This window comes from Oncorhynchus mykiss, chromosome 6 (genome assembly GCF_013265735.2).
Source record: "Oncorhynchus mykiss isolate Arlee chromosome 6, USDA_OmykA_1.1, whole genome shotgun sequence".
Taxonomy (NCBI): Eukaryota; Metazoa; Chordata; class Actinopteri; order Salmoniformes; family Salmonidae; genus Oncorhynchus; species Oncorhynchus mykiss.
In genome coordinates this window covers 76,334,512-76,352,967 of record NC_048570.1, presented here as the reverse complement: position 1 = coordinate 76,352,967, position 18,456 = coordinate 76,334,512, and the positions used below count along the sequence as shown (strand labels likewise).

The window sequence follows — 18,456 nt, the reverse complement described above, 5'->3', positions numbered from 1 at the left end:
CAACTCCACCGAGGTTGCTTCCCAAATGGGACCCTATTCCCTACATAGTGCACTACATTTGACCAGGGCCCATAGTGCACTACATTTGACCAGGGCCCATAGTGCTCCCATAGGGCTCTGGTCAAAAGTACTGCTATATAAGTAATAGGGTAATATTTGGGATGCAGGACATCAAACACTGGTAGAGTATAAGTGAACAGTGAACAGGTGGTCTTTTATAGCCATGTTTATTTCCCAGCATGGGGTTAAACAATTCCATCAGGTCTGGTCCAGATTTATTAAAGCAAACAGGGCAGACTGACGACACAATGGGCATGTCTCAAATAGCAACCTATTTCCTATATAGTGTACTACTTTTGACCAGAGACCTATGGAATAGTGTTGAGACGCATTTGAGACGCAAACAATGCAGGGCCAAGCAGAAGAGAGTGGACAGGCTGTGAAAGAGAGAGACAATCAGGACACAGACTGAATAAAACTGTCATCTGTTTTTTCCAGACTTCTGATAACACCAAATCTTTCTCTCTCAGACCTGTTCTACTGCTCCATTTTAATCTAGTGAGGGGTGAGAGATAGGCTTGAATGGTATACCGTATATACCGTATACCTGAGTATTTGAAAATATATTTTCAATACCGTGAATACCATTGAAACTTTCTTTAAGGTTTTAATACATTTAAATATTTGTAGCTACTTTTTAAGTAAATACCTACGGTCAACTTGTGCAATACGTTAGAAGATTAAGAAGATCGTGTTCTTCATTTCACCTGTCACGTAATTTTTCATTATAGTCCTCAGTCATGTGGTGATTGTTTACAAGCACACAACATGAGAGACTGGAGCCTTGTGAGTCACTCACTGTTGTGCATCATGCGCCAGAGTTACAGCATGGAATTCACAACTATATGTTTGCCAGCTAGATATCTTATAACTATTAAGTTAACTGTCTAAAATGTTTTAAATGCTATGCAGTTGGGCTTTTGATTTGCTAATTTAGTAGCTAGTTTAGTAACTATCTAGCTAAGTGGTTATCTTCTTCCAAAATCAAGCTAAGATTGGTAACAGCAGAAAAACCCTCCAGGAGCCATGTTGTCTATTTGTTTTGTGCGTGCAACAAACTGTGAGTAGCATTTATTTGTATAACTTTATGAACTGGGATGTCTGTCCTGCAAATAATTTAGGTCAGAGACTGTATAAAATGTTCGCAATAATCTTTTTAGCATTCTCTATGCGATGTTACAGTTGAAGTCGGAAGTTTACATACACTTATGTTGGAGTCATTAAAACTCGTTTTTCTTGTTAATTTCTTGTTAACAAACTATAGTTTTGGCAAGCCGGTTAGGACATCTACTTTGTGCATGACACAAGTAATTTTTCCAACAATTGTTTACAGACAGATTATTTCACTTATAATTCACTGTATCACAATTCCAGTGGGTCAGATGTTTACATACACTAAGTTGACTGTGCCTTTAAACAGCTTGGAAAATTCCAGAAAATGATGTCATGACTCTAGAAGCTTCTGCTAGGCTAATTGACATACTTTGAGTGAATTAGAGGTGTACCTGTGGATGTATTTCAAGGCCTACCTTCAAACTCAGTGCCTCTTTGCTTGACATCATGGGAAAATCAAAATAAATCAGCCAAGACCTCAGAAAAAAAATTGTAGACCTCCACAAGTCTGGTTCGTCCTTTGGAGCAATTTCCAAACGCCCGAAGGTACCACGTTCATCTGTACAAACAATAGTATGCAAGTATAACCACTATGGGACCACGCAGCCGTCATACCGCTCAGGAAGGAGATGTGTTCTGTCTCCTAGAGATGAACGTACTTTTGTGCGCAAATCAACCCCAGAACAACATCAAAGGACAGTATCTGTATCCACAGTAAAACAAGTCATATATTGACATAACCTGAAAGGCCGCTCAGCAAGGAAGAAGCCACTGCTCCAAAACCACCATTAAAAAGCCAGACTATGGTTTGCAACTGCACATGGGGACAAAGATCATACTTTTTGGAGAAATGTCCTCTGATCTGATGAAACAAAAATAGAACTGTTTGGCCCTAATGACAACTGTTATGTTTGGAGGAAAAAGGGAGAGGCTTGCAAGCCGAAGAACACCATCCCAACCATGAAGCACAGGGGTGGCAGCATCATATTGTGGAGGTGTTTGCTGCAGGAGGGACTGGTGCACTTCACAAAATAGATAGCATCATGAGGACGGAAAATTATGTGGATATATAGAAGCAGCATCTCAAGACATCAGTCAGGAAGTTGAAGCTTGGTCGCAAATGGGTCTTCCAAATGGACAATGACCCCAAGCACACTAACAAAGTAGTGGCAAAATGGCTTAAGGACAACACAGTCAAGGTATTGGAGTGGCCATCACAAAGCCTTGACCTCAATCCTATAGAAAATGTGTAGGCAGAACTGAAAAAGCTTGTGCGAGTTAGGAGGCCTACAAACCTAACTCAGTTACACCAGCTCTGCCAGGAGGAAGACCAAAATTCTCCCAACTTATTGTGGGAAGCTTGTGGAAGGCTTTTGGAGCCAAATACTAATTGAGTGTATGTAATATTCTGACCCACTCTGAACATGAAAGAAATAAAAGCTGAAATAAATAATTATCTCTACTATTTTTCTGACATTTGAAATTCTTAAAACAAAGTGGTGATCCTAACTGACCTAAGACAGCTAATTTTTACTAGGATTAAATGTCAGTAATTGTGAAAAATTGAGTTTTTAAATGTATTTGTCTAAGGTGTATGTAAACTTCCGACTTCAACTGTACATGTACTTGTTAGCATTGCTATCCTTTGGATTTTTTTATTTTACCAGGCAAGTCAGTTAAGAACAAATTCTTATATACAATGAAAGCCTAGGAAGAGTGGGTTAACTGCCTTGTTTAGAGGCAGAATGGCAGATTTTTACCTTGTCAGCTTGAGGATTCGATCTAACAACCTTTCGGTTACTGACCCAATGCTCTAACCAATAGGCTACCTGCCGCCCCCCGGGTTATAGAGACTCAGTGGGATTGTGTTCACTGCTGGTATTACAGAATGTTCCGGGATGGCACATGGTCGGTATGGAAATCTGGATACCGCCCAAGCCTAGTGTGTAAGGGACAGAGAGAGTGTGTAAGGGACAGAGAGAGTGTGTAAGGGACAGAGAGAGAGAGTAAGGGGGAGAGGGGGGGCGAGTGTAAGGGACAGAGAGAGAGAGGTAGAGAGAATGAGAGAGAGAAGGAAAGATGGGAGACAGACAGACAGAGAGAAAGAAATTCACTTTAATGTTACTTCTTGTGTAGTCCTGGACCAGCAGTCAGTTAGTTCTTATGGGAGGGAACAGTGTGCTGTGCTGTGGGAGTAATGATTTTTAGCTTTAAACTGAATTACGGATCGATTCCTCCTGCAGATCAGAACACAGCTTGTGAGCTGACTGTGTGGACACGCTGTGCACTGGAGTCGCTTTACAAATTGACTGCCGAACACATAGTGAGGTATATATATATATATATATATATATCTATATGTGTCAGCTTGGCACTGCATGTATGGGGGCATGCTGGTGGTGAATAGCCCCTATAATCACAGGAGGGTCCAGCTGCAGACTGTTTACCCTGAATTGGGTGGTAAATGAGCATGTATTTGGTGAGGAGGACCCAGGGAATCAGAGATTAGTGTTTACCCAAGCTGCAACTGGCCTGGTGGAGGTTGTGCGGAAAGGAAAGTGTTCCGTTTGTATCGCTAGTCTTGGTCTCCTCCCCTTCTGCTAAATGAAAGGGCCAAAGCTACAGTGGCTGGCATCGTAATGGAAATATTAAAATAAATAAAAACAACAGAGCAAATTACTTATGGTTACACTCTGGACTGAACTGGAGGCGTAGTGTAGTTGCAAGTTGACTGGTGTTTTATCCTTCTTACAGAGAGATGACTGGACTGGAGAATACATTAGCATAAGCATCGTGTCCCGGAGAACAGAGGCTATGCTGTGATTACTGAGCTCATAGTTGAACTGTAAAATTGCTTGTCAGCAGCTGATATGTTTCTGGCAAATGTCTGTTCTAGATTGAATTAGTTTTTGGTGTTTCTGTGAGGAGGAGGGAGGAGGAACACAGTCAAGGTGCTTACCTGCTGTCAAGCAGGTACTGATACTGATGGCTTTGGATTGTATTGTATAATCTAAGTAGCCTATATTCTGCTCATTCTGTGTCTCGTCTATCACAGAGTAGACATTGTTTTTTTTACATAGCCAATCACTTATTGTGAGGTCATTTCATTTTGATTTATTCATGAGAGTCAACTTTGGAATTGAATAGTCTAAAGTGCAGATGGAAAAGGAAGATTCTAGACCCTATGTATTAAATTTAGTATGGAATTTTACAGTCCAAGACTTGAGCGGAAAAAATACTTGATTTATTCTTACAAAATTTGGTTTTCGATGTCTTTTCTCTCTGTTCATGCTCTTGTGAATCTGGACTGTATGTTGACCAAACCAGCGCTGACTATACCAAACAGTTACAGTGGGGAGAACAAGTATTTGATACACTGCCGATTTTGCAGGTTTTCCCACTTGCAAAGCATGTAGAGGTTTGTCATTTTTTATCATAGGTACACTTCAACTGTGAGAGACAGAATCTAAAACAAAAATCCAGAAAATCACATTGTATGATTTTTAAGTAATTAATTAGCATTTTATTGCATGACATAAGTATTTGATACATCAGAAAAGCGGAACTTAATATTTGGTACAGAAACTTTTGTTTGCAATTACAGAGATCATACGTTTCCTGTAGTTCTTGACCAGGTTTGCACACACTGCAGCAGGGATTTTGGCCCCCTCCTCCATACAGACCTTCTCCAGATCCTTCAGGTTTCGGGGCTGTCGCTGGGCATTATGGACTTTCAGCTCCCTCCAAAGATTTTCTATTGGGTTCAGGTCTGGAGACTGGCTAGGCCACTCCAGGAACTTGAGATGCTTCTTACGGAGCCACTCCTTAGTTGCCCTGGCTGTGTGTTTCGGGTCGTTGTCATGCTGGAAGACTCAGCCATGACCCATCTTCAATGCTCTTACTGAGGGAAGGAGGTTGTTGGCCAAGATCTCGCGATACATGGCCCCATCCATCCACCCTTCAATACGGTGCAGTCGTCCTGCCCCCTTTGCAGAAAAGCATCCCCAAAGAATGATGTTTCCACCTCCATGCTTCATGGTTGGGATGGTGTTCTTGGGGTTGTACTTATCCTTCTTCTTCCTCCAAACACGGCGAGTGGAGTTTAGACCAAAAAGCTATATTTTTGTCTCATCAGACCACATGACCTTCTCCCATTCCTCCTCTGGATCATCCAGATGGTCATTGGCAAACTTCAGACGGGCCTGGACATGCGCTGGCTTTAGCAGGGGGACCTTGCGTGCGCTGCAGAATTTTAATCCATGACAGCGGAGTGAGTTACTAATGGTTTTCTTTGAGACTGTGGTCCCAGCTCTCTTCAGGTCATTGACCCGGTCCTGCCGTGTAGTTCTGGGCTTATTCTTCACCTTCCTCATGATCATTGATGCCCCACGAGGTGAGATCTTGCTTGGAGCCCCAGACTGAGTGTGATTGACCGTCATCTTGAACTTCTTCCATTTTATAATAATTGCGGCAACAGTTGTTGCCTTCTCACCAAGCTGCTTGCCTATTGTCCTGTAGCCCATCCCAGCCTTGTGCAGGTCTACAATTTTATCCCTGATGTCCTTACACAGCTCTCTAGTCTTGGCCATTGTGGAGAGGTTTGATTGAGTGTGTGGACAGGTGTCTTTTATACAGGTAACGAGTTCAAACAGGTGCAGTTAATACAGGTAATGAGTGGAGAACAGGGGGGCTTCTTAAAGAAAAACTAACAGGACTGTGAGAGCCGGAATTCTTACTGGTTGGTAGGTGATCAAATACTTATGTCATGCAATAAAATGCAAATTAATTACTTAAAAATCATAAAATGTGATTTTCTGGATTTTTATTTTAGATTCCGTCTCTCACAGTTGAAGTGTACCTATGATAAAAATTACAGACCTCTACATGCTTTTTTAAGTAGGAAAACCTGCAAAATCAGCAGTGTATCAAATACTTGTTCTCCCCACTGTATCTTATTTTATCTCCACATTTATGAGCAGCCTAATCTCGGGAGTTGATAGGCATGAAGTCATAAACAGTGCAATGTTTGAAGCACAGCGAAGAGCTGCTGGCAAAACCCACAAAAATTCTGTTTGAATGTATGCGTACGAGCCTGCTGGTGCCTACCACCACTCAATCAGACTGCGCCTTCAAATCATAGACTTAATTATAACATAATAACACACAGAAATACGAGCCTTAGGTCATTAATATGGTCGAATCCGGAAACTATCATCTCGAAAACAAAACGTTTATTCTTTCAGTGAAATACTGAACTATTCCGTATTTTATCTAACGGGTGTAAATATTCCTGTTACATTGCACAACCTTCAATGTTATGTTATAATTACGTAAAATTCTGGCAAATTAGTTCGCAACGAGCCAGGCGGCCCAAACTGTTGCATATACCCTGACTCTGCGTGCAATGAACGCAAGAGAAGTGACACAATTTCACCTGGTTAATATTGCCTGCTAACCTGGATTTATTTTAGCTAAATATGCAGGATTAAAAATATATACTTCTGTTTTGATTTTAAGGAAGGCATTGATGTTTATGGTTAGGTACACGTTGGAGCAATAACAGTCCTTTTTTGCGAATGCGCACCGCATTGATTATATGCAACGCAGGACACGCTAGATAAACTAGTAATATCATCAACCATGTGTAGTTAACTAGTGATTATGATTGATTGATAGTTTTTTATAAGATAAGTTTAGTGCTAGCTAGCAACTTACCTTGGCTTCTTACTGCATTCGTGTAACAGGCAGGCTCCTCGTGAGGCAGGTGGTTAGAGCGTTGGACTCGTTAACTGTAAGATTGCAAGATTGAATCCCCGAGCTGACAAGGTAAAAATCTGTCATTCTGGCAGTTAACCCACTGTTCCTAGGCCGTCATTGGAAATAAGAATGTGTTCTTAACTGACTTGCCTAGTTAAATAAAGGCGTAAAAAAAAAATGGGCCAAATCGGCATCCAAAAATACAGATTTCCGGTTGTTATGAAAACTTGAAATCGGCCCTAATTAATCGGCCATTCCGATTAATCGGTCGACCTGTAGTGGAAAGACTTTCCAAATAAAAACAATCCAATGAACTACTATGGTATTTACAGTACTTGGAGAAAACAAATGCATCTCAGCAAATGAAGATGTAAACAGCCACAATTTCCCCTCCTCCTCTTCCAGCTCTCACAAGAGCTCATCATAGCACTATAATGTGAGAGAAGACTGCCAATTGCAAAGGATTGGGTATTCTTTCCCTTCTCAAAACACAGAGAGAAATTAAATTAATCTCTTCATCTGATTCAATGTGAGGAAAGCTTAATGCTTTTCTGTCTCTCTCTATGAGTGTTTTCTCAGACAGTACATCCTATTCAGTCTTTTCACGGCAGGATCAGGATCATGTAAGCTCTTTAATTCTCTCTTCTCTGAAACATTTATTGAAGAAAGAAATTTGCTGCTGGTGCAGATAGAGAGGAAGTGGCTGGGAGTGAAAACACTAGGTAGATGGCCGGCCAGTCAGTGTGTTTGCTCTGCCGTTTCTGTCTCTCTCACACCTTCGAGGCTCGTGTTACACAGAGCTCCTTTGGCCATGGATCCAGTCTGTTTATAAAAGCCTTCTATCCCAATGCTATTTAAAGCTCTACTCTACTCTACTGCTGCTTGTTCCCCTCTGCCAGATAGAGCCTTTAGGAGATATAGAGAGAGAATGACAGAGAAAGAGAGATTGGGAGAGGGAAAGAGAGACATCACTTGTTTTTCCAAACATGCTGAGCTTGGAGCTTGAATGTGCAGGGCTGTCTAATGCTTTGTAACAGGTTTGCCTGGCCTGTTGCTGCTGTGCTCTTATGTTCCTACAGATTTTTCACCCCCAGTTCCCTGGTTCCTGTAAGAACACCCCATGATAACATTTCTGTAACATTTACTCTGTCATGTTCGGGTGATAATACCCCAGACAATCTTAGTTCCACCAGTGGCAGATTTCACTGCTGCCAAAAAGCTTCCTGAGTAACATAGCGTGGTTTGGTTTTGTCCTAACGAGGACTGAAAGCAGGCAGAGTTTGTTCATCCATCCTGCTCATCTCATCATTTTAATTACAGAGCGCTTATTGTCTGCTCTGACCCATTTTAGTGCAGGCTCTGCCGTCAGCTGCACAGTCCTTCCAATCACACTTAATTTCATCTGGCATTTGACTCAATCAGAGCCGGCCGTGAAACATGAACATTAAACGCCAGCCTTCCACCAAATGAATTGGGAGCAACAATATAACAATAACAAGATCCGCTCATGTTGCTACTCGCTGTCCACTGAGGATGTGGCCAAGCGACTGCCACGGTAGGGTAGAGCTCTTAATGGTCAAGATTGATTCTGGTGGCTGGGGACCATTTCCAATGGTGTTGGTAAGAGACTAGGCTGTGTCCCAAATGGCCCCCTATTCATTTTATAGTGAGTGCACTGCTCTTGACCAGGGCCCAAAAGTAGTGCACTACATAGGGCATAGGGTGCCATTTGGGATACAGGCTAGTTCTCAGAGGAGAGTTGGACTTGTACCCAATGTGCCCTGGAACTGGAAGCACAATAAAAACACACCTCATGGAAATGGGGCAGTCTTCCTAAAGAGTTTCACAATACTAATTAATGGCCTTTCCTTATTGCAGTGTTTTCATTGTAGCTAATTTACTGGAACTCAGGCCAGCATCAATTGTTGTTGGTTGTTTTCCTATTGTCTCACCTTAGAGCCTGGCGTTTGTGTTATTGAGGTATAAATTCACCATGTGTTGGGAGCACACACCACAGAGGCGGTAGTTTACAGATCTTAATTTGACCTGTATTGTCACCGCAAAATAATCCTGTGCAACAGGATTTTAATGTTTAGTCCATAATGTTGCTTGATCGGTAGTTAGGCTATTAGCTGGTCAAAATGAGGCTACATGAAAAGTGGAATACTGTTAATATAACCACGTGTTAGTGCTGGTTTTCAGTGAATTTGTGTATATCATGAAGCTCGTCTGCATTTTCTGCGGCACAGAAAAATATTCAGCATAAAAAGAGTTAAGATCCTGCATCTGTATGTTGCAGGTAGTAATTGCATTGGGAAACAGTTGGATGTTGATGACGTTAATGAATAACTAAACACTGACAACCAACACACTACCTGCATGCACTGGGAAGACATAGCCTACCTCCGCATCAGTTCTTGTCATTAGAAAGCCCACAATAACAACAAAATGATGTATTCACCTCCTTAGATCCTTCTGTTCCCTCTCCATTTCCCACAATGTTCAGAGTTCTCTTGGTTCCAGAGCTATTGTTTGTTCACCCCCTAACGTCTCACTTACCAGAAAAAACCCAGGGGGGTTAGGAACAGAGGTAGCACTGCACAAAACCTTCCTATATCTTCCCACATCAATACAATGTTGCCTGTGTTTCAATAGAGAGAGATATCTATGAGGCTTCAATTTGTAATCTAAAAGAAGAAGGGGACAGTGTAACACTTCACAGATAAGCCCAGACTGCGTTGAGGTTAATTACTAGCCGAGTGCTGCTCAGAATGCCAGATGTGTGTGTGTGTGTGTGTCTGTGTCTGTGTGTGATTCTCAGAATTCCTGACCATAGAATACCCTGGCCATGTCAGGTCTGAAAGTACAGAAGGGGGAAGGGAGGACCGCTCCTTATTGACAGAGGTTTCACAGTTGAGGTTATCTGCAACTCTCTGTGGTGTGTGTGTGTGTGTGTGTGTGTGTGTGTGTGTGTGTGTGTGTGTGTGTGTGTGTGTGTGTGTGTGTGTGTGTGTGTGTGTGTGTGTGTGTGTGTGTGTGTGTGTGTGTGTGTGTGTGTGTGTGTGTGTGTGTGTGTGTGTGTGTGTGAACCCCAGTGCTCAGATGCAGTTCAGTGGGACAGCTCCAGGTAAAGAGGTCTACAAACGGGTTGTGTTGAATGTATCAAACCACCTGCTTTGCCAACTGCTAGTGGGGCTTGTGGCTTCCCTTCTCATTGGTGCATTACGCTGTTAACATTGCTGCTGATTCTACACGCTCTCTCTCCAAGGCATAGGCTAATTAATGGATACCATTCGTAGTTGATTAGCCGCAGTTCTTTCGGTAATTACATTCGCATACTAACCACTCACAAGAAAACGAGGGGAGAAAAAAACAAAGGAGTGGAAAATAAATTAATGCACTTCTCATCTCGCTCTGATCTTAATTTGTTTCCACTATTGTTTGGCTTCCGCTTAAGATAAGAAACCATTTTTTCTCTCCCTCTATATTTGAGTTGTTCCACTTTCATAATATTTCACTAGAATGACTTTGTAATAATTACACAAAATGAGATTATTCCAGTGCTTTGTGCAAATGGAGAAAGTGTCTCACAGAGGGAGGACTCATGAAGACACAAACCTCTTCCCCTCTTCCTCCCTGCCCGGTGTAGGCAGGGGTTTGTGGGGTTTATGCTGCTGCTGTAGCCTGGTCACAGAGAGGTGCATTGTGCTCTAGAGCCCAGCTGCTAGTGCATAATTCTTCATTCTGTGTCCCATTGTTCCTACCTGTCAGCACGCTTGTGTATCCGAAGAAAGGAAGTGGCAGCCATTTTGCTAGGAGGGCTATGTGTGTGGGTTTAGGGGGCTCGTCATGAACGCAAAACACAGCGCTGTTGCTATTTTTTAACTAAACTAAAGGACACATTTTGTAATAGCTCATCTAGCTACACTTATCCCCTCCATTCATCCTTGCCTTTCACCAATCCAAAAAACCACAACCGCTCCATGTCCTATTGGTACTCTCCCACCATCTTTTTTTTAGTTCCTTGGCAGCATCCTCCTCCCTTGGGTTACTTGAAGTTAATAACCTGCCAGAGCATCTTGATACTTTGCTTTGTGATGCAAACCCATGCTTAATTACCATCCCATAAGGCATGAATTTCATTATTCCAGATTCCAGATTTTCATTACCTTGCAGTGAATTGGCTACAGCCTCTCAAAATACATATTTCTACTATGTGACAATAAAGCAATGTCACCCAAGCAGAAACAACTAGGACTAAACTCAACACGTAAATGTGAAAAACGTAAACGCAAGTGACACTAATTGAATGGATCTGTGAAAGGAAATATCTCTGTGACACTGATTTGGCATAATCTTGATACGAGGCCAGAGGTATAATGATGATCTGTTCTCCTCTCTTGCAGTTTGCCAACAACAACAACTACATGAACATGGCAGATGTCGCTGGTGGTGGTGATGTAAGTATCCCTTCTCCACTTTTCTCATCTATCCCTTCACGTTCTGATCTCTTCTCCATGTTCTGATCCCTTCTCCATTTTCTGATCCCTTCTCCATGTTCTGATCCCTTCTCCATGTTCTGATCCCTTCTCCATGTTCTGATCCCTTCTCCACGTTCTGCTCCCTTCTCCATGTTCTGATCCCTTCTCTATGTTCTGATCCCTTCTCCATGTTCTGATCCCTTCTCCATGTTCTGCTCCCTTCTCCATGTTCTGATCTCTTCTCCATGTTCTGATCCCTTCTCTACGTTCTGATCCCTTCTCCATGTTCTGATCCCTTCTCCACGTTCTGCTCCCTTCTCCATGTTCTGATCCCTTCTCTACGTTCTGCTCCCTTCTCCATGTTCTGATCCCTTCTCCATGTTCTGATCCCTTCTCCACGTTCTGCTCCCTTCTCCATGTTCTGATCCCTTCTCCATGTTCTGATCTCTTCTCCATGTTCTGATCCCTTCTCTATGTTCTGCTCCCTTCTCCATGTTCTGATCCCTTCTCCATGTTCTGATCCCTTCTCCACGTTCTGATCCCTTCTCCATGTTCTGCTCCCTTCTCCATGTTCTGATCCCTTATCCACGTTCTGCTCCCTTCTCCATGTTCTGATCCCTTCTCCACGTTCTGATCCCTTCTCCACGTTCTGATCTCTTCTCCATGTTCTGATCCCTTCTCTACGTTCTGCTCCCTTCTCCATGTTCTGATCCCTTCTCTACATTCTGATCCCTTATCCACGTTCTGCTCCCTTCTCCATGTTCTGATCCCTTCTCCACGTTCTGATCCCTTCTCCACGTTCTGATCTCTTCTCCATGTTCTGATCCCTTCTCTACGTTCTGCTCCCTTCTCCATGTTCTGATCCCTTCTCTACATTCTGATCCCTTCTCTACGTTCTGATCCCTTCTCTACGTTCTGATCCCTTCTCCATGTTCTGATCCCTTCTCTACGTTCTGATCCCTTCTCTACGTTCTGATCCCTTCTCTACGTTCTGATCCCTTCTCTACATACTGATCCCTTCTCCATGTTCTGCTCCCTTCTCCATGTTCTGCTCCCTTCTCTACGTTCTGATCCCTTCTCTACGTTCTGATCCCTTCTCCATGTTCTGATCCCTTCTCTACGTTCTGATCCCTTCTCCATGTTCTGCTCCCTTCTCTACGTTCTGATCCCTTCTCCATGTTCTGATCCCTTCTCCACGTTCTGCTCCCTTCTCCATGTTCTGATCCCTTCTCCACGTTCTGCTCCCTTCTCCACGTTCTGATCCCTTCTCCATGTTCTGATCCCTTCTCTACGTACTGATCATGTCAAGGCCAACATTGAAGATGTAGGGAAGTCAATGAATCAGATGTCAAAGATAACAACTACTATTTGTCTGACAGTGGACCGGCAGACAAGCTATAGTAAATTATAGACTACACTTGTTTTTAACATTGAGTAAGGCTTTGTTGTATTGCTGTTTAATAGCTTCATACTGAAGCAAGACCCTGCATAGATTGATAGTAAGATTAATCAAGTTCTGAAAGCCTTGTGATGTGTCTAGTTTGACAGGACTCAGCAAGCCAAGCCAAGGTGAGGTGTCAGAAAATTAGGGATGTAAACACCTGTTTTCCCTCGTGTTCCAAGACATGATCAAGGAGCCTGAGGAGAAACACGCGCCATCACTCACAAAACCACTCTCTGTCTTGCCTGGCAGTTCCAATGCCTTGAATGTCATTTGGCATGACTTTAGAAGTGTCTGAATGATCTGTGTATGTTATGGTAAGGACACATAGAGTAGGTTTGGGACTACTTCTGATGAGCTGCCGAACTCACATTTCATGTCCCTCTGAGCGTTGGTGACTGAGGATTCAACTATGTGCTAAATATACCAGTGTAGTCGACCTCCACCCTCTCTCCTGCCCTGTCATTAGGGAGAAGTGCACCAAAAATAGCCATCATCCATCCACAATAGTTCAAAACAGAGCAATCTCATACTGTTTAGTGTACCAGAGTGCTGTCTAAAGAGAGACTGATCTAGCCTGCTCTCTCAACCATGTACCAAGCAACCACAGTATTGCCATAGAGAAGATGAAAACAGATGCCTTTGTAATGTTACACATCACATCTTTCTCCATGGTTGAGAAATCTGTTGTTTCTTAACTCATTAGCTCAATGGTGATGCTACTCAGTCATGCAGATACAGTACAGCCGGGACTGCACAGACTGACTCAACTACAAAGCTTTCATAGAGTCTTAAAGGGAGATGTTTCATTTGCCAACAAATTTGCTAAAACTTAGTGCATCCATCCTCCATGTCCAGGGGCTGCTGAGGCCAAAGAAATATAATTACTAGAACCGGCATCCCCATGCAACTCAATGTGCTATGGTCAAAGGGGCTTTTTTTTTTACCCAATCTAGTTACTCTACTTCTATGGCTGAGGCCCTCTGTGGTGAGGCGAGTGGAGGCCACACCATCACAAGATGTTCAGAGATCATTCAGCCCAAGCTGTGAAAGCCCACTGTGGCTGGACTGGCTGGGTGGGGGTTGGTGGTAGGGGGAAGGCAGGAGAGTTGATAGAACAGCCAAGCAGCTCATTTGCATTTGATCAAAAGGAGCAACTGTTTCCAGTGTTACGGCGCAGATGGCATTGTACTTCAGCCCACATTTTGTGTGTGTGCTTGTGCGTGCGTGTAGAGAGCGATATAGAAAAATATGTCTGAGTGTAACCACAGACAGAGCACAGATTATTTATTTTTTCTAATGAAAAAAAAAAGGATTGGAGTGTGTGAAGTATTGTTTCTTGTAACCTGAACTGGGGGGAAATTTAAGTGACTTTCCACTTTGAATTGTGTAATTTCACACTAAAATGAGATTTCTCTCTACTGTAACGCTGTATTAATCAAGTTAATGTGACAGGCCTTGGCTCTGGGTGCACTGGAAGGGAAAGCTGTACCAGCACCAGCCAAAATGGATCTGGCTCCATAATGAATGAGTGACTTTAACAGCAGCTAAATATATACAACTGCATTCTGCATAGACAATTGAGGCTAACGGTAATTGTAAAAAAAAACATCCAGTTCTCTTGCAACTGTATAATGCAGAACACTGAGTCATCTCTACACAAACACTACTGGCTATTTACTCACTGGTATACTACAACTCAGAGAACATCTTTAAATTAGCCAATATGCTTATTCAAATAGATAGAACAATATTAGATACTTAGATGACTAGTGTATCAAAATAAACCAATATGCTTATCCAATAGATACAATAACATTGGATATGTAGATGGCTGGTGTATCAAAATCAACCAAAACGTCATATGTAACAGATAAAATAACATTGGATATTTACTGTAGATGGCTGGTGTGTTATTATTCTGCACTTACAGAATGAGATAAGATGACCTTGGTGTGCTCCTGTTAAAACACCCATCCTGACAGGGAGGATTGACTGCTCTCCTTTGAGAGTATGATACTGTACACCGGGATTCAATTCCACTCAGCGGTGGGTATCACTTCTCCCTTCCAATCAAATTAGACAGGAGTAATGATCTATGTAGAAATGGATTCGAGATGGTTACACATTTGAAATGTTGATTACGGGCCCACTGTGATGTTATCATTTGAGTAGCTTTATGCTCTGCTGCCTCGCTAGATATTGGAAACTGGAGTCTCAATCCTGGCTCTATTGATCCCGGGGCCTATTATATTCAGTAATTGCATGGCTCTGCCTTTAACAAGTCTTGGTTATTGCATCAGTGAATTGGATTACAGAAGTTTATTGAAAGGCTGGAGATATTGCCTCAAAAGCTTTTTCTTGCTGCTGTCTTCGATATTGGGAGTGAGAACACCATACATGTTCTAGATAGAAGGAATATGAGATAGATTGGAGTTCTCGATGGTTCACAGAAACACATCAGATCATTAGCATCTGAAACTCAACCATGAATCGTCTCATGCTTTTCCTGAATATTTCCATAATCCTTGCCTGTTAGCTCTAATAGTCAACACTTTAGCAGTGAGCCAATGTGTTTGTCATAAACCTGATGGCCTTTGCACCATGCACGTAATGCTGCCTGTGTATTAACACATTACATCATACAACACTGGGGCTCTGTGGCCACCTGGGAGATTCCCTATACATCTGCCTACACGTGCTGGATTGATCTGGTCTGGCCTCAGCTCCCTCTTACAAGCCCTGCTCTGCCCCCTATGCCATCGGACCCTCCGCCTGCCCATGGAACGACCCGTCACACATGCACGCACACATAACACAAACAACATGCACACACACACAGTGACTGACATGGACACACACACACACACACACACACACACACACAAACATGAAGCCAGCATCTGGTTCGCTTGGCACTTGGCTGTGCTGAGCTTTCATAACAATTTAAATGGATAACCAGGCTGCTGATGTCAAGGAAGTGGATTGTGCGTCTCTTAATCTGAGATCAGAGCCCCTCTAAACTGCTCCTGGTGCAGAATTAGCCAGGCTTTATGTGAAGTGACACCAGGCAGTAATGCTGCAATGCTGTAACAGTGTGTTACTCTCTGGGCTCCACCAGCCATCCATCCAGCCAGGCAGACAGGCACTTCTAGTCTGGCACCTCTCCCCCCCAGAGGAATTTAAAAAAACATTTATTTCACCTTTATTTAACCAGGTAGACTAGTTGAGAACAAGTTCTCATTTGCAACTGCGACCTGGCCAAGATAAAGCAAAGCAGTTCGACACATACAACAACACAGAGTTACACATGGAATAAACAAATATAGAATCAATAATACAGTAGAAAAATCTATATAGAGCATGTGCAAATGAGGTAGGATAAGAGAGGTAAGGCAATAAATAGGCCGTGGTGGCGAAGTAATTACAATTAGCAATTAAACACTGGAATGATAGAATGTGCAGAAGATGAATGTGCAAGTAGAGATACTGGGGTGCAAAGGAGGAAGATAAGTAAATAAATACAGTATGGGGACGAGGTAGATTGGATGGGTTATTTACAGATGAGCTATGTACAGGTGCAGTGATCTGTGAGCTGTTCTGACAGCTGGTGCTTAAAGCTAGTGAGGGAGGTAAGAGTCTCCAGCTTTAGAGAGTTTTGCAGTTCGTTCCAGCCATTGGCAGCAGATAACTGGAAGGAGAGGCAGGCGAAGGAAGAATTGGCTTTGGGGGTGACCAGTGAGATATACCTGCTGGAGCGCGTGCTGTGGTTGGGTGCTGCTATGGTGACCAGTGAGCTGAGATAAGGCGTGGCTTTACCTAGCAGAGACTTGTAGTTGACCTGGAGCCAGTGGGTTTGGCGAATGAGTATGAAGCGAGGGCCAGCAAACGAGAACGTACAGGTCGCAGTGGTGGGTAGTATATGGGGCTTTGGTGACAAAACGGATGGCACTGTGATAGACTGCATCCAATTTGTTGAGTAGAGTGTTGGAGGCTATTTTGTAAATGACATCGCCGAAGTGTGTGTGCATAGTCAGTTTTACGAGGGTATGTTTGGCAGCATGAGTGAAGGATGCTTTGTTGCGGAATAGGAAGCCGATTCTAGATTTCATTTTGGATTGGAGATGTTTAATGTGAGTCTGGAAGGAGAGTTTACAGTCCTAGCAGACACCTAGGTATTTGTAGTTGTCCACATATTCTAAGTCTGAACCGTCCAGAGTAGAGGTCGACCGACTATGATTTTTCAACGCCGATTATTGGAGGACCAAAAAAGCCGATACCGATTAATCGGCCGATTATTATTATTATTATTTTTTTTGTAATAATAAATAAATAACAATAATAACAATACTGAACACTTATTACAACAATACTGAACACTTATTTTAACTTAATATAATACATCAATAAAATCAATTTAGCCTCAAGTAAATAATGAAATGTCCAATTTGGTTTAAATAATGCAAAAACAAAGTGTTGGAGAAGAAAGTAAAAGTGCAATATGTGCTATGTAAGAAAGCTAACGTTTCAGTTCCTTGCTCAGAACATGAGAACATATGAAAGCTCGGTGGTTCCTTTTAACATGACTCTTCAATATTCCCAGGTAAGAAGTTTTAGGTTGTAGTTATTATAGGAATTATAGTACTATTTCCCTCTATACCATTTGTATTTCATTAACCTTTGACTATTGGATGTTCTTATAGGCACTTTAGTATTGAAAGTGTAACAGTATAGCTTCCGTTCCTCTCCTCGCTCCTCCCTGGGCTCGAACCAGCAACACAACGACAACAGCCACCATCGAAGCAGTGTTACCCATGCAGAGCAATGGGAACAACTACTAGAAGGCTCAGAGTGAGTGACGTTTGAAACGCTATTAGCGCAAGTTAACTAGCTAGCCATTTCAGTTCGGTTACACCAGCCTCATCTCGGGAGTTGATAGGCTTCAAGTCATAAACAGCGCAATGCTTGACGCACAACGACGAGCTGCTGGCAAAACGCACTAAAGTGCTGTTTGAATTAATGTTTACGCGCCTGCTTCTGCCTACCACCTCTCAGTCAGATACTTAGATACTTGTATGCTTGTATGCTCAGTCAGATTATATGCAACGCAGGACACACTAGATAATATCTAGTAATATCATCAACCATGTGTAGGTAACTAGTGATTATGATTGATTGTTTTTTCTAAGATAAGTTTAATGCTAGCTAGCAACTTACCTTGGCTTACTGCATTCGCGTAACAGGCAGTCTCCTTGTGGAGTGCAACGAGAGAGAGGCAGGTTGTTATTGCTTTGGACTAGTTAACTGTAATCTTGCAAGATTGGCTCCCACGAGCTGACAAGTTGAAAATCTGTCGTTCTGCCCCTGAACGAGGCAGTTAACCCACCGTTCCTAGGCCATCAATGAAAATAAGAATGTGTTCTTAACTGACTTGCCTAGTTAAATTAAGGTATAAAAAAATATATAAAAAAATACCGATGTCCGATTGTTATGAAAACTTGAAATCGGCCCAAATGAATCGGCCACTCTGATTAATCGGTCGACCTCTAGACCAGAGTAGTGATGCTGGACGGGCGGGCAGGTGCGGGCAGCGATCGGTCCAGA

At 42.6% G+C, this 18,456-nt stretch overlaps 1 protein-coding gene across 1 annotated transcript in view; it reads left to right on the top strand.

The window, feature by feature from the left end:
* LOC110526602 (TOX high mobility group box family member 3-like) overlaps positions 1 to 18,456 on the top strand; it is a 65,023-nt gene that overhangs the window by 27,026 nt on the left and 19,541 nt on the right. Inside the window, exon 2 of the mRNA XM_021607704.2 lies at positions 11,337 to 11,390. Within this exon, the coding sequence (XP_021463379.1) occupies positions 11,337 to 11,390 (54 nt within the window). The remainder of the gene's footprint in view (positions 1 to 11,336; positions 11,391 to 18,456) is intronic.